The 17,627-nt window shown below is 42.4% G+C and overlaps 1 protein-coding gene across 1 annotated transcript in view; it reads right to left on the reverse strand.

The window, feature by feature from the left end:
* Positions 1-324: 324 nt before the first annotated feature.
* LOC143766817 (uncharacterized) overlaps positions 325-17,627 on the reverse strand; it is a 29,635-nt gene continuing 12,332 nt past the window's right edge. The window contains exons 4-11 of the mRNA XM_077254790.1: positions 17,498-17,603; positions 15,006-15,100; positions 14,188-14,337; positions 13,884-14,063; positions 13,677-13,800; positions 13,496-13,593; positions 12,245-12,335; positions 325-2,327 (exon numbers count right to left, since the gene is read on the reverse strand). Coding sequence (XP_077110905.1) covers positions 799-2,327; positions 12,245-12,335; positions 13,496-13,593; positions 13,677-13,800; positions 13,884-14,063; positions 14,188-14,337; positions 15,006-15,100; positions 17,498-17,603 — 2,373 coding nt within the window. The 3' untranslated portion in view covers positions 325-798. The remainder of the gene's footprint in view (positions 2,328-12,244; positions 12,336-13,495; positions 13,594-13,676; positions 13,801-13,883; positions 14,064-14,187; positions 14,338-15,005; positions 15,101-17,497; positions 17,604-17,627) is intronic.

Below are 17,627 nucleotides of genomic sequence, written 5' to 3' on the forward strand. Positions count from 1 at the left end.
AATATAGAACAATATTAAATAGTCTCCTGATGAGTCGCCTTTGGTGAGGACGATGAAACCCGTAGAAATGAGAGGCTTGGAGAGTGAGTGTATGTGTCACCTCACCCTATATACTGAACTGTGGGGTACATGTTTTTTCTATTAGTCACCTACTGGCTAACCTCCAGGGGGTGAATTTAGTTTTACATTTGGAATTAATAAAGTTTAGTTTTATCCTTTTTTCAGCAGAAATGAGGAATGACAAGAGACAACTCATTTAAGAATATTCAATTTTGGTTAAAACTATTCCAACATTATGAACATAAAAAAGGCTTCTCCCGTACGTGACGTCTCTGATGTTTATTAACAGTTCATTTCCAAGTAAAATATTTCCCACATTAAGAAAATGAAAAGGGCTTCTCTACTGTGTGACAGCACTGATGTCTAACAAGAAGTGCTTTCCGTTTAAAACATTTCCCACATTCTGAACAGGTAAATGACTTCTCTCCTGTGTGAGTTCTCTGGTGTCTAGCAAGATGCCAATTTTGGTTAAAACATTTCCCACATACTGAACAGGAAAAAGGCTTCTCCCCTGTGTGAGTTGTCTGTTGTCTAACAAGAAGCGCTTTCCGTTTAAAACATTTCCCACATTCTGAACAGGAAAAAGGCTTCTCCCCTGTGTGAGTTATTTGGTGTCTAACAAGAATCATTTTGAGGGTAAAACATTTCCCACATTCTGAACATAAAAAAAGGCTTCTCCCGTACGTGACATCTCTGATGTTTATTAACAGTTGATTTCCAAGTAAAATATTTCCCACATTAAGAAAATGAAAAGGGCTTCTCCACTGTGTGACAGCACTGATGTCTAACAAGAAGTGCTTTCCGTTTAAAACATTTCCCACATTCTGAACAGGTAAATGACTTCTCTCCTGTGTGAGTTCTCTGGTGTCTAGCAAGATGCCAATTTTGGTTAAAACATTTCCCACATTCTGAACAGGAAAAAGGCTTCTCCCCTGTGTGAGTTGTCTGATGTCTAACAAGAAGCGCTTTCCGTTTAAAACATTTCCCACATTCTGAACAGGAAAATGGCTTCTCTCCTGTGTGAGTTCTCTGGTGTCTAGCAAGATGCCAATTTTGGTTAAAACATTTCCCACATTCTGAACAGGAAAAAGGCTTCTCCCCTGTGTGAGTTGTCTGATGTCTAACAAGAAGTGCTTTCCGTTTAAAACATTTCCCACATTCTGAACAGGAAAAAGGCTTCTCCCCTGTGTGAGTTATTTGGTGTCTAACAAGAATCATTTTGAGGGTAAAACATTTCCCACATTCTGAACAGGAAAATGGCTTCTCCCCTGTGTGAGTTCTCTGGTGTCTAACAAGATGCGATTTCTGGTTAAAACATTTCCCACATTCTGAACAGGAAAAAGGTTTCTCCCCTGTGTGAGTTATTTGGTGTCTAACAAGAGCCTCTTTGTGGGTGAAACATTTCCCACATTCTGAACAGGAAAAAGGCTTCTCCCCTGTGTGAGTTCTATGGTGAGTAACCAAATCTGATTTCTGGTTAAAACATTTCCCACATTCTGAACATGAAAAAGGCTTCTCCCCTGTGTGGATTCTTTGGTGTTCATCAAGATTCCATTTGTAGGTAAAACATTTCCCACATTCTGAACATGAAAAAGGCTTCTCTCCTGTGTGAATTATTTGGTGTCTAACAAGATTCTCTTTGAAGGTAAAACATTTCCCACATTCTGAACAGGAAAATGGCTTCTCCCCTGTGTGAGTTCTATGGTGATTAACCAAATCTGATTTCTCTTTAAAACATTTTCCACATTCTGAACATGAAAAAGGCTTCTCCCCAGTGTGAGTTCTTTGATGTCTAACAAAATGTGATTTATGTGCAAAACATTTCCCACATTCTGAACAGGAAAAAGGTTTCTCCCCTGTGTGAGTTCTATGGTGAGTAACAAAATGTGACTTCTTATTAAAACATTTCCCACATTCTGAACAGGAAAAAGGCTTCTCTCCTGTGTGAGTTCTATGGTGATTAACCAAATAGGATTTCTTGTTAAAACATTTCCCACATTCTGAACATGAAAATGACTTCTTTGCTTTAGGAGCAGTTTGTTTTTTAATGCCTCTTTTGTGACTTTGATTTTCCTTAGTAGTCAGTAATGAATCAGAAGATGGGACCTGTTTCATAGAATCAGATGACAAATCTTTGCTGTGAATGGATGATGATATATCTGGAGTAAAAGTAATCTCTTCAGTTGTATCTTGTAGGATCTCAAGATCATCAGATTTAAAAATTGAAGATGTCAGCTGTTCCTCTGATCTCCTGGTACAGTCATCTGCTAAGATAAAAAAAAACAACTATTTTTTAAAAATATCCTTGAGTTTTATATTTTTGATATTTTTGAACATTTCTACTTAAACTGTCCATAAAAGTGGCAAGCTATGTAAAAAAAACTTTAATTACACTATGTAACAATTTTTTTTTGCTGGGTAGAAAGTGTGTTTCCTAACCCGGCATGCCTAAAATAAATAGAAAATAGTTGTTGTTCCACCAAAACTTTGCTTCTGTGTTCCGAATAATGAAATTTTGAAATGTGTCCGTTTTCGGTAAAAATCTTGATTTGTATTCAATACGAAGTAGTCTTCCAGAATATTCTTGAAATGTTAGAATTTTGCAGAAGTTTCTACAATTTTCCAGAATTATCTAGAACATTCTTGAACTTTTCAATAGTAGTCATAAAAGTATAAAAGCACAGGTGACTTGAACCAACATTTCGGTTTATGTTATTGCTGAGAAAGAGACTAACGAATTGTAGTTAAAGAGCAATTATTTTTTTTAGATGGCATCAAGAGGTTGTTTGTGCCCAGCAGATGCATTTTGCTATGTGTGTGGACAATTTATAAAGACAAGAGCAAGAAATTATTCCATGAAAGCATGTCGTAAGATGTTCGAGGCCTACAAGGCATATTTCGGCATGCCTGTCGGGGATCAAAACAAGTCCTGGGTACCTCATTTCACATGCAAATATTGCAAGAAAACTATTGAAGGTAAGGTGAACAATTGCTGCTCATTTAGATGGCAGTGCTTTATTTTGTAGAATTTCAATGATTTAGACCTAGTACAGTTTAAGAGTTGCAATTGACACAATTTTCACATATATCAATGCACTATAGCAAAATATGTATTAAGTAATGTGTAAAATGTCATGCTTTTAAATTTATATAATTATATCTGCTATGTTACAGGTTGGAACAGGGGAGAAAAGAGAGCCCTGATGTTTGCTATCCCACGAATTTGGAGGTAACCGACCAACCACTCAAGCAACTGCTGCTTCTGCATGGTGGATCCTGTCAAACATTGCACAGGCAAGAATGCACCTCAAATCGTTTGTCCAGACATTCCTTCTTCCATTGCCCCAGTACCACATTGCCCCGAGATGCCTGTTTCAACTCCCCTGAAGAGGGATCAGCCATCTTCAGGAAAAAACAGCAAGTCGGACCACGAGGAAGATATTGGAGATCAAGATTACGTAATCAGAGATGCGGTTGAGGTGAGAAGGACATACTTTCCTAACCAGAAAGACGTCAACGATCTAATCAGAGACCTTCATCTTACCAAGCCCAATGCTGAGCTTCTGACATCCAGGCTCAAGCAGTGGAACTTGTTGGATGAAAGCGTGCAATCCACAGATCAGAGAAAGCGTCACCAAACATTTTCCGAATTCTTCAGTTGAGAAGATGGGTTGTGCTTCTGCAACAATGTGGCCGGTCTTCTTGAGGCTATAGGTATCACCTGTAACCAGAGTGAATGGTGCCTATTCATAGACAGTTCATCCCGGAGCCTCAAAGCAGTGCTGCTTTACAACAGAAACAACTACTCATCTCTCCCTATGGCTCACTCTGTGTATCTCAAAGAGGACTACACCACTGTCAAGATGTTGCTGAGTGCCTTGAAGTATGATGACTATGGATGGGAGGTCATCGGAGACTTCAAAATTATGTCTTTCCTGATGGGCCTTCAAGGCGGTTTCACAACATTTCCTTTGCCTCTGTAACAGCCATGACACTAAGGTGCACTATCACAGAAAGGACTGGCCACAGCGGCCCGAGTTCTCTTTGGGGAACAGCAACTTGAAGTGGGAGCCACTGATAGAACCTCTAAAGGTGCTGATGCCATCACTGCACATCAAGTTAGGCCTCATCAAGCAATTTGTCATGGCGCTTGACAAGGAGTCAGCAGCTTTCAAGTATCTCCAAGGTCTTTTTCCAAAGCTGTCCGAAGCAAAGGTCAAGGCTGGTATCTTCGTCAGACCACAAATCAAGAAGATCATAGAATGTGACGAGTTTGCCTAGCTACTGAACAGGACAGAGATAACGGCTTGGAACAGTTTCACTGCAGTGGTTCATGGCTTCCTGGGTAATCACAAGGCTGAAAGCTATGTGCAGTTGGTTCAGACTCTCATAACGAATTACGCCATAATGGGATGCAGAATGTCTCTCAAAGTCCATATCCTTAACGCTCATCTCGACAAGTTCAAGGAGAACATGAGAACTCAGAGGAGCAAGGCAAGCACTTTCATCAAGATATATTGGACTTTGAACGTCATTACCAAGGACGGTATAACGAAAACATGATGGGGGACTACATTTGGGGGCTTCTTCGAGAAAGCGATTTGCAGTACACTCGCAAATCTAGAACACCTACTCATATATGTACCTTTGAGAGATTTTGTACTGTCTTTGTCTATTTATCATGCAAGTGTTGTTTTTTATCAGACCGCATGAACGAAAATATAATAATTTCCTTTTTTTGTCAAAATAAATACGAAGTTTTTCTGGGCTGTGGTCATAAAATCAATGTTTGTGCTGAATGTTATCGTTTTTCCATAGTCTTTAAACATGAGCAGTTGAAATATTACACTTGGAAGCCAGGAACAAAGATAAATAACACCATGTAACTCAACCAAGACAATGTCTGTCATAGAAAACCTTGTTGGATGAACCAGTAGTGCGTGGTGTTCAACTGTTTGTTCATTCTGCTTCCAAATATCAAATAAAAAGAAACCAATCAATGTTATGTAGGCAAAAATAATAATTCTCATCTGACAAAAAACAAGTCCCCACTCAGGTCCATCATCTGTGAATGGAAAAAACAGAGGTTCCCACACTATTAGTGGCTCAAAGGCTGTCGAAAAGTAACAGAGTTTCTGTAAACCAATCCAGCAAAATCCGCTCTCACTTCTGAGTCTTGCAGTGTGCTCAAACAACATTTAGGATCCCTGTATTTAGCAATATTATATAGTGAGAAGAATCCACTTACCGTAATTTGCGGTGTGTGTCTCCTGGAGCACAATCTGGGCACTATGTGCTGGGTACTAAAATGGCAAATGTGTAATTTTCACTCTCCAACATCCACTGCGTGTTAATTTCCGGAAAGTGGCTGTGGACTCAAAATATTCATTCCTCCTACACACGTGGTCTAAATTGTTGGTACCCCTCATTTAATGACAGAAAAAGCCACAATGGTCACAGAAATAACTTGAATCTGACAAAAGTATTAATAAATAAATCTATGAAAATGAACAAATGAAAATCAGACATGGCTTTTCAACCAAGCTTCCACAGAATTTAAAAAAATAAAACTCATGAAATAGGCCTGGACAGAAATGATAGCACCCTTAACTTAATATTTTGCTGCACAACCTTTTGAGGCAATCACTGCAATCAAATGATTCCTGTAACTGTCAATGAGACTTCTGCACCGCTCGACAGGTATTTTGGCCACTCCTCAGGAGCAAACTGCTCCAGTTGTCCCGTGTTTGAAGGTTGCATTTTTCAGACGGCATGTTTTAGCTCTTTCTAAAGATGTTCAATAGGATTTAGGTAAGGGTTCACAGAAGGCCACTTCAGAATAGTCCAATGTTTTCCCCTTAGCCATTCTTTGGTGTTTTAAGCTGTGTGTTTTGGGTCATTATCCTGTTGCAAGACCCATGACCTGTGACTGAGACCAAGTTTCTGACGCTGGGCAGCACATTTCTCTCTAGAATCCCTTGATAGTCTTGAGATTTCATTGTATTCTGCACAGATTCTAGACATCGTGTGCCAGATGCAGGAAAGCAGTCCCGAAACATAACAGAGCCTCCTCCATGTTTCACAGTAGGGACAGTGTTCTTTTCTTGATATGCTTCATTTTTCTGTCTGTGAACATAGAGCTGATGTGCCTTGCTAAAAAGTTACATTTTTGTCTCATCTGTCCATAGGACTTTCTCTCAGAAGCTTTGTTGCTTGTCAACATGTAGCTTGGCAAATTCCAGTCTGGCTTTTTTATGATTTTTTTTCAACAATGGTGTCCTCCTTGGTTGTCTCCTGTGAAGTCCACTTTGGCTCATACAACGATGGATGGTGCGATCTAACACTGATGTTCCTTGAGCTTGAAGTTCACGTTTAATCTTTGTTGAAGTTTTTCTGGGCTCTTTTGTTACCATTCGCATTATCCGTCTCTGTGATTTGTCATCAATTTTCCTCCTGTGGCCACGTCCAGGGAGGTTGGCTACAGTCTCATGGATGTTACATTTCTGAATAATATGTGCAACTGTAGTCACAGGACATCAAGCTGCTTGGAGATGGTCTTATAACTTTTACTTTTAACAGGTTTGTCTATAATTTACTTTCTAATCTCCTGAGACAACTCTTTCCTTCGCTTCCCCTGATCCATGTCACCAAACAGCACAGTGAGTATCTGAGAACAAAAACCACTGATACATACTAATTAAACAGGTCCAATTACATACCTTTTCAAGGGACTAGATCAATATGATCAAGGACACTCCAAACTAGATAATTCCTGCACAGACACACAGAGTAAATGTCGAAAAAGAATTATTTAATAAAAATAACAGTTTATTGAAAACATGATATTACAAGAAAATCACAAAAAACTCATGATAAAAACACCTTATCAATGACAAGGCACATAGAGAGCTTCTGTGTGAAGGACACAAAAACAGTGGCACTGAGAAAAAGCAGGCTGGGCAAACAGAGGTCATAAATCTCCACCTCAATAAACTTCAGTGCAATAGCAAAAAAGTGCATAGTGCAAATAAGGTGCAAACATTATACCAATTATCTTAAAAAGTAGAGGGCTTAATATGGCTTAATGTGGGAGAGTATACATCACTCTAAATAAACTCATTAGCCAAATATGACTACCCTAGGGATAAAAGTGACCCTCAAAGTCCTGCTTACCCATGTCGCCTGTCAGCGTGTGTCCAAGGCAGCTCCGATGCACATTCAGGAGGCAGCCTCCTGAAGATGCCCACGCAAAACGCGCGTCGGAGCTGCCTTGGACACGCGCTGACAGGCGACATGGGTAAGCAGGACTTTGAGTGTCACTTTTATCCCTAGGGTAGTGATATTTGGCTAATGAGTTTATTTAGAGTGATGTATACCCTCCCACATTAAGCCATATTAAGCCCTCTACTTTTTTGGATAATTGGTATAATGTTTGCACCTTATTTGCACTATGCACTTTTTTGCTATTGCTTTAAAGTTTATTGAGGTGGAGATTTATGGCCTCTGTTTGCTTGCCCAGCCTGCTTTTTCTAAGTGCCACTGTTTTTGGGTCCTTCACACAGAAGCTCTCTATGTGCCTTGTCATTGATAAGCTGTTTTTATCATGATTTTTTTGTGATGTTCGTGTAATATCATGTTTTTAATAAACTTTGTCATTTTTATGAAATAACTCTTTTTGGACAGTGATTATCTGTAGCCCTATATACAGGCCACTCACTGATTCCAAGATTGTAGACCCCTGTGATGCTAGTTAGTGGTCACACCATGAGTTAACATGTCCCTTTTGTCACATTATTTTCAGGGGTACCATCATTTCTGTCCAGATTGTCCTATTTCATGAGTTTTATTTTTTGAAAAATTCTGTAGAAGCATGGTAGAAAAGCAATGTTTGACTTTCATTTGTTCATTTTCATAGATCTTATATTTATTATTACTTTTGTCAGATTCAAGCTATTTCTGTGACCATTGTGGGTTTTTCTGTCATTAAAAGAGGTGTACCAACAATTTTGACCACATATGTATAGATGATAACCCTCAGTAAATAATTTATAAAATGGAATCACTTTATTGGGATTTCGACTATTCTGGTTTTCTGTCATTTCATCATATTAGGGCTTCTGCATATGGTGTGTCCAATCTGATCTGGGATCTGTTCCTGCTGTCCAGCTGGAGTAATCTGCTCCCTACTTCAGCCAATTGGAAAGTACCACACCCTACTAAAGATCAAAGCACATGGCCGGAATCTGCCAGAAACAGCGTTGTTCTCCTGTGGTTCAGTCCTCTGTGCTCAGCTTGTGGCTTGTGTATTTGTTTCCTGTTGTGACCGTGGCCCGTTTACTGACTACTCTTGTGTCTTCTGATTCTGTATTCAGTCCTTCCGGTTCTGACCCAGCTACCTGACTATTCTTCTTACTATCTAATACCACAGAATAGCAGGTAACACCATGGTCCAAGCCTAGGGGTCCCAGTGTAAGTCCAGATCCATGTAATGGTGTTAAAGGGCGATGAGCAAGGCAATCCTTGGGATATGGAAAGCAGAGAAGATAGTGCCAAGCATGTTCGCGGTGGAGATCTTTTGAGCTGCCAGTTGACCATGAACAGTGCTCCCAATACATTGTGTCTGCAAACTATTCCAGCTATATCTGCATTCAAACAGCTAAATGGCGCTCCTTCCCTTCTGAACACAGCCATGTGCCCAGAGAGTAGTGTACAATCGTATGTAGGGTATTGTGAGAAGCTGGAAAATAATTTGTAAGATCCATTTGTTTTCTATTATCCTTTGTGAATAATTCCAAAGTTATCCCCACATAAAGTGACCACGTCAGATTGTAAAAATGGGGCCTGAATAAGAACACAAAACTGACTGCGGGAAGAGGTTAAATCAGAGTATTTTGGACACTACTGTAATCAAAAACTGACTGTAGACAAGAACATCTACTGAAATGCTCAAACTGAACAGTCTCCATCAGTAATAAATGAGGAGCTAGTGGTGAAACCTCTCTGGGGTAATTAGAGCACGGGGCTCGGGGACTTCACAATCTAAACTATCATAAGGTCCAAGATTTTCTGTCAGATGAGTTTCAAGAAGAAATATTACACATTTATAGAGAACTGTGAATAATAGTGCAGAGCGGAGATGTCTTATAGGGAACCTGTCAGCAGGATTGTGCTCAGTAACCTACAGACACTGTCAGGTCGGTGCCGTTATACTGATTACACTGATACCTGGTGATGAAATCTGTCTTGTGGTTGTTGTTTAATCTGTATTTGTAGATTTCAGTTAATAAAATTCTCGTGCTCTGGGGCGGGGCTTTATGTGGTGCACTGATTACATATTCATCTGTATTGGCTTATGATATGTTGCTGGTCCCTCACTGACCTGCCCCCCATTTTTACATAATGCATATAATAGTGTTGATATTATTATTGTTGATAATGCCTATAAAATTGTGGCTATTGTGAGGCTTAGAAAAAAAAATTACATCCAGCAAAACGTCACCGTTGATGGCGGCGCCTGTCCAGTAGTATCTATGAGAGATAGATTCTACTGGATAGGCGCCGCTGGTGTCATTTTGCTGGATGTAATTTTTTTCTCTAAGCCTCCCGATAGCCACAATATTATAGGCATTATGTAAAATGGGGGGCAGGTCAGTGAGGGATCAGCGACCTGTCATAAGCCAATACAGATGAATATATAATCAGAGCAGCACATAATGCCCAGCCCACAGCACCACATAAAGCCCCACCCCAGAGCACCACATAAAGCCCCGCCCACAGCACCACATAAAGCCCCACCCCAGAGCACCACAAAGCCCAGCCCACAGCCCCGCCCACAGAGCCCAAGGATCTCATTAACTGAAAACTACAAATACAGATTACACAACAGTAAACCAGAGTTGCATTCATTTATGGTGGACCATTGGAGCTACTATGAATCCTGACCAGAAGATTAGAGAAAATAATATTGCTCCCCATTTCAGGAGAGATTGTGCAGTAATCTGAATTTCTTAGGATCAAAACCAATGTAATTTATGAGGTGGAGTGAATCCATGAAACCAGGGCTGGAGCCAACACATCTCCTGCAGGCGGGAATAAATGTATATTACAGCCATCAGCCACGCACAGCTCAGAGATATATCATGGCACCGGTGTGATGGGTTTATGTAGATTATCACAATCCTCCTTGCAGTTAGTCGGTTTTAATACAAAGTGAAAAGTCAGGATAAAGGGAAACTCTGTTATTGTCCAGAAATTCACACTTGGCCTCACTGAACATTTAACCCCTTCATGACCTTGGGATTTTCCGTTTTCCCGTGTTCGTTTTTCACTCCCCTCCTTCCCAAAGCCATAATTTTTTTATTTTTCTGTCAATTTGGCCATGTGAGGGCTTATTTTTTGCGGGACGAGTTGTACTTTTGAACGACATCATTGGTTTTACCATGTCGTGTACTAGAAAATGGGAAAAAAATTTCAAGTGCGGTGAAATTGCAAAAAAAGTGCAGTCCCACACTTGTTTTTTGTTTGATTTTTTTGCTAGGTTCACTAAATGCTAAAACTGACCTGCCATTATGATTCTCCAGGTCAGTACGAGTTCATAGATACCCAACATGACTAGGTTATTTTTCACCTAAGTGGTGAAAAAAAATTCCAAACTTTGCAAAAAAAAAAAAATGCGCCATTTTCCGATACATGTAGCGTCTCCATTTTTCATGATCTGGGGTCAGGTGAGGGCTTATTTTTTGTGTGCCGAGCTGGCATTTTTAATGATAGCATTTTGGTGCAGATACGTTCTTTTGATCGCCTGTTATTGCATTTTAATGCAATGTCGCGGCGACCAAAAAAACGTAATTCTGGCGTTTCGAAATTTTTTCTTGTTACGCCATTTAGCGATCAGGTTAATGCTTTTTTTTATTGATAGATCGGGCGATTCTGAACGCGGCGATACCAAATATGTGTAGGATTGATTTTTTTTAATTGATGTATTTTGATTGGGGCGAAAGGGGGTGATTTAAACTTTTATATTTTTTTTATTTTTTTCACATTTTTTTAAACTTTTTTTTTAAACTTTTGCCATGCTTCAATAGCCTCCATGGCTGTTCGCTGCTATGTAGTAGAAAATCAGGTGTGCTGTGAGCGCCGACCACAGGGTGGCGTTCACAGCTACCGGCGATCAGTAACCATAGAGGTCTCAAGGACCTCTATGGTTACCATTCTAAAGCATCACCGACCTCCGATCATGTGACGGGGGTCAGCGATGACGTCATTTCCGGCCGCCCGGCTGGATGCGGTAGTTAAATGCCGCTGTCTGCGTTTGACAGCGGCATTTAACTAGTTAATAGGCACGGGCAGATCGCGATTCTATTGTGGGCACATGTCAGCTGTTCAAAACAGCTGACATGTCCCGGCTTTGATGCGGGCTCACCGCGGAGCCCTGCATCAAAGCAGGGGAGCTGACCTCGGACGTACTATCCCGTCCGAGGTCAGTAAGGGGTTAATGTTGTCGATCATAAAAGTGAAGTTTGGCCAGAAAGACTGGACCTGGTCTTGTAGGGACCATATGATCACATACAGCAGCACAGAAGGGAGAGAAGGGAGATTCATCCGATAAGATCTCAGGGTTCTAGGAAGCCAACAGCATCATTACCCTCCGCTTTCTCTTACAGGTCCATCATATTTTTCTTCACGTGATTTTCTAAACAAAAAAAAACACCAGAACACAGGCAGAGATGCTTACCTGTTCAAGGCCTCCAACAATTGCACTAACCAGGGTGCACCAGGCCCAAGTAGAGATAGCAAATACACAGGTGCAAATAATACTAATGCAGCCAACCTACAATCAGGAATTGGCCGCTTGGAGCACCCGTGCAAAAAAATCACGTGATTTTCTATCTTGTCAGCACATTCTACATACGCTGTCACTTGGCTTTATAGTTCACAGATCTGGGCAGGTAACAGCGTCTCCTAAACCCAGGGGGTAGGTGGATCTACCAGGTTGTAAGTTCTATAGAAAGGGGCTTTCAATGCCTAAAGTCATTAGAACAGTTTTGGGTGGAGGAGAATGTTGCGGTCTAGAGGAAAAATGGTGATCATGGTAATTCGGCCGGACTACACCACCGATAAAGCAGCCACAGCCGGTGACTGAGAAGAATCTGTGACTTCTCTGCATTTAGTGGTTACTACTCACCTGGGTAGCCATATGTAGGAATCTCCTCTTTACACCACTCATCACCCCTCACATATGTCTCTGTAGCATTAATATGGGACAGATCTTCACCCTGAAACAAATATTGTAAAAGTCACCAACAGATGGAGAAGTCCCATCTATGATCAGCTCTAATCCTGCCATCTCCACCGTTCTCATTACACAAGTATAAAACATATAATACTGGTGGATAAAATAAGACTAAGCACAAGACCTTCACCGGCATCTACACATCATAGGGGAGATCTCCTGACTAGGGTTGAGCGACCTTTACTTTTATAGGATCGGGTCGGGTTTCACGAAACCTGACTTTTTCAAAAGTCGGGTCGAGTGAAATCGGCCGATCCTATAAAAAGTCGGGGTCGGGGTCGGCCGAAACTCGAAACCCAATGCAGTGCATTGGGTTTCCAATGGTTCCCAGGGTCTGAAGGAGCGGAAACTCTCCTTCAGGCCCTGGGATCCATATTTAAGTGTAAAATAAAGAATTAAAATAAAAAATATTGCTATACTTACCCTCTGACGGGCCCTGGTACTAACCGGGAACCTTCCTTCCTTAGAATCAGCCTTCCAGGACCTTGCGGTGACGCCGCGGCTTGTGATTGGTCGCGCGGCCGCCCATGTGACCGCTCGCGCGACCAATCACAAGCCGCGACGTCACCGAAGGTCCTGGAAGGGCTGATTCTTAGGAAGGAAGGCTGCCGGAAAGAAGCAGGGCGTGTCCGAGGGTGAGTATATACCTAATAGGAATATACTCACCCTCGGCTTCGTTCCGGCAGCCTTCCTTCCTAAGAATCAGCCCTTCCAGGACCTTCGGTGACGTCACGGTGACGTCGCGGCTTGTGATTGGTCGCGCGAGCGGTCACATGGGCGGCCGCGCGACCAATCACAAGCCGCGACGTCACCGCAAGGTCCTGGAAGGCTGATTCTAAGGAAGGAAGGTTCCCGGTTAGTACCAGGGCCCGTCAGAGGGTAAGTATAGCGATATTTTTTATTTTAATTCTTTATTTTACACTTAAATCTGAATTCCGATACCAATGCCCGATATCTTAAACATATCGGGAATCGGTATCGGAATTCCGATTCCAGATTCAGAAGATCGCCGACTTCATGGCCGACCCCACACAGGGGTCGGGTCGGGTTTCATGAAACCCGACTTTGCCAAAAGTCGACAACTTCTGAAAATTGCCGACCCGTTTCGCTCAACCCTACTCCTGACACCTTCTCTCCATCTACCTGATCATCCTGAGGAGCATTGGGATCTTCTTGCTTGCAGTCCTGTGGAAGAAGAGGACGGGGACATCTCTCTGGTGTTGTCTTCTTACTGGATAGATCTGGAGGAAACACATACAGGGACTGAATTCATTCTTTACATACAGATAATTATAGGCCGTGTGTATTTAGTCCTGTCTATTACCTGGAGATGTGAGGGGCTGGGGAACCTCCATTATGATGTTCTTGTACAGATCTCTGTGTCCTTCTAAATACTCCCACTCCTCCATGGAGAAATAGACAGCGACATCCTGACACCTTATAGGAACCTGACACATACAATGATACCGTCATCCCCCCGATCCCTTCATAGTGTTACTGTATAATGTCCCAGCATTCCCAGCAGTGTCACCTCTCCAGTCAGCAGCTCAGTTATCTTGTATATGAGTTCTAGGATCTTCTGGTCATTGATGTCCTCATGGATCAGGGAATGAGGTGGAGGCCCCGTGATTGGGCTCAGTGGTCTTCCACATCCCTCAGACACAGGGTCCTGACAGCGATCACTAGAGGTCTTCTTCACCACTGTGTAATCCTGGTAATGGAGAGACACATTAATAAATCTCACTACAGACATTTCCAGAGTCCTCTCCAGTTCTGTCCATTTGTTATTCCCATAGATAAGAATGATGTAATGTGACGTCATCAGAATCTCTCACCTCTCCAGTAAGCCGGAAGAGGATCTCTAGGGTGAGGTGTAATATCCTCTCCACCATCTTGTCTCTGTCCATATCCATCTTTGATTGGTAAATCAGGAAAATGTTCTTTTGTAGAAAATCTTCACTGAGAGAATCCGATATTGTAGAGACCTGAATGAGAAGATAAGCCAATGTAACATCATAAAAATCATATATAATATATGGGGCACACAAGTGACATTACTAATATATGGGGACACATAGGGGACAGTACTAATATATGGGGGCACACAAGGGACATTACTAATATATGGGGGCACATAGTGGACATTACCAATATATGGGGCACATAGGGGACAGTACTAACACATAGGGGCACATATGGGACATTACTAATATATGGGCACACATAGGGGAGAGTACTAATATATGGGGGCACACAGGTGACATTACTAATATATGGGGCACACAGGTGACATTACTAATATATGCACACAGGGGACATTACTAATATACAAATATATTGGGGCACATAGGGGACATTAGGAATATATGGGGGCACATAGGGGACAGTACTAATATATGGGGGCACATAGGGGACAGTACTAATATATGGGGGGCACATAGGGAAAATTACTAATATATGGGGGCACATAGGGATCATTACTAATATATGGGGGCACACAGGGGCCAGTAGTAATATATGGGGTCACACATGGGCCAGTAGTAATATATGGGGGCACACAGGGGACATTATTAATATATGGGGGCACATAGGGGCCAGTACTAATATATGGGGGCACACAGGAGACATCTCCTGACACCTTCTCTCCATCTACCTGATGATCCTGAGGAGCATTGGGATCTTCTTGCTTGCAGTCTTGTGGAAAAAGAGGACGGGGACATCTCTCAGGTGTTGTCTTACTAGATAGATCTGGAGGAAACACATACAGGGACTGCATTCATTCTTTACATACAGATAATTATAGGCTGTATGTACACTGCTCAAAAAAATAAAGGGAACACTCAAATAACACATCCTAGATCTGAATGAATGATATATTCTCATTGAATACTTTGTTTTGTACAAAGTTGAATGTGATGACAACAAAATCACACAAAAATCATGAATGTAATTCAATTTATAAACCAATGGAGGCTTGGATTTGGAATGATACTCAAAATCAAAGTGGAAAATCAAATTACAGGCTGATCCAAATTCAGTGGAAATGCCTCAAAACAAGGAAATTTTGCTTAGTAGTGTGTGGCCTCCACGTGCCTGTATGACCTCCCTACAATGCCTGGGCATGCTCCTAATGAGGCGGTGGATGGTCTCCTGAGGGATCTCCTCCCAGACCTGGACTAAAGCATCCGCCAACTCCTGGACAGTCTGTGGTGCAACGTGACGTTGGTGCGAGACATGATGTCCCAGATGTATTCAATCGAATTCAGGTCTAAGGAACCGGCTGGCCAGTCCATAGTTTCAATACCTTCATCTTGCAGGAACTGCTGACACACTCCAGCCACATGAGGTCTGGCATTGTCCTGTATTAGGAGGAACCCAGGGCCAACTGCACCAGCATATGGTCGCACAAGGGGTCTGAGGATCTCATCTCGGTACCTAATGTGTTATGATCCGGTGACCTTGGAGCCGCATGAGAGAATTTCTCTGGAGTAAGTGGTACCTGTACTGACCGCAAACCCTGAACTGACACCGCAACTAGAAGTAGCCGTGGGGTGTACCTAACACGTCCTAGACACCTCGACACAGCCGGAGGACTAAATACCCCTATAGATGGAAATGGAATTCTATCTTGCCTCAGAGCAGAACCCCAAAGGATAGGCAGCCCCCCACAAATATTGACTGAGTATAAGAGGAAAGACACACGCAGGCAGAATACAGAGTTTAGCAAAAGAGGCACTTCTAGCTAAATAGGAAAGGATAGGACAGAATTCTAAGCGGTCAGTATTAAAACCCTAAAAATATCCACAGCAGATAATACAAATATTCTACATCTAACTAAAGACATAGAATGTATATCTGCATCTCCTGAGAATCCAGCATGACTGAAAAATCCAAACGAAGTCTAAGCTGGACAAAAACACAATGAATTGCACTGAATTGTAGAGCACACTGCATGTGTGTTACAGAGACAAAAAAAACAGACACTTATCTTAGCTGAATTGACAGCAGGCCAAGAGGAGCCAGACAGAGATGCAATCCCTCCAAGAACAATGGACAACTGGCAAGGACTAATGGATCCTGCACACCTAAATACCTAGTATAGGTGCAATCAGCAGAAACACCTGCCCTGGCTTACAACCCAGAGACAACTGCACTACCAACAACAACAACCGGAGGGAGCCCAAGAGCAGAATTCACAACACTAATGGCAGTCAGGCTACCTCTGGCGAGAACATGGAGGGCTGTGTGGCCCTCCAAAGAAATGCCACCCCACACCATTACTGACCCACTGCCAAACCGGTCATGCTGAAGGATGTTGCAGGTAGCAGATCACTCTACACGGTGCCTCCAGACTCTGTCACGCCTGTCACATGTGCTCAGTGTGAACCTGCTTTCATCTGTGAAGAGCACAGGGCGCCAGTGGCGAATTTGCCAATCCTGGTGTTCTGTGGCAAATGCCAAGCATCCTGCACGGTGTTGGGCTGTGAGCACAACCTCCATCTGTGGACGTCGGGCACACAGACCATCCTCATGGAGTCGGTTTCTAACCGTTTGTGTAGATACATGCACATTTGTGGCCTCCTGGAGGTAATTTTGCAGGGCTCTGGCAGTGCGCCTCTTGTTCCTCGTTGCACAAAGGCTGAGGTAGCGGTCCTGCTGCTGGGTTGTTGCCCTCCTACGGCCCCCTCCACGTCTTCTGGTAGCGCCTCCAGCCTCTGGCACTACGCTGACAAAGCAAACCTTCTTGCCACAATTCGCATTGATGTGCCATCCTGGATGAGCTGCACTACCTGAGACACTTGTGTGGATTGTAGAGTCCCTCTCATGCTACCACGAGTGTGAAAGCACAACCAACATTCAAAAGTGACCAAAACATCAACCAGAAAGCATTGGTACGGAGATGTGGTCTGTGGTCCCCACCTGCAGAACCACTCCTTTATAGGGGGTGTCTTGCCAATTGCCAATAATTTCCATCTGCTGTCTATTCCATTTGCACAACAGCATGTGCAATTGATTGTCAAACAGTGTTGCTTCCTAAGTGGACAATTTGATTTCACAAAAGTTTGATTTACCTGAAGTTATTTTCTGTTGTTTAAGTGTTCCCTATATTTTTTTAGAGCAGTGTATTTAGCCCTGTCCTATTACCTGGAGATGTGAGGGGCTGGGGTACCTCCATTATGACGTTCTTGTATAGATACTCCCACTCCTCCATGGAGAAATAGACAGCGACATCCTGACACCTTACAAGAACCTGACACATACAATGATACCGTCA

This window comes from Ranitomeya variabilis, chromosome 4, assembly GCF_051348905.1.
Source record: "Ranitomeya variabilis isolate aRanVar5 chromosome 4, aRanVar5.hap1, whole genome shotgun sequence".
In the NCBI taxonomy this organism is placed as follows: Eukaryota; Metazoa; Chordata; class Amphibia; order Anura; family Dendrobatidae; genus Ranitomeya; species Ranitomeya variabilis.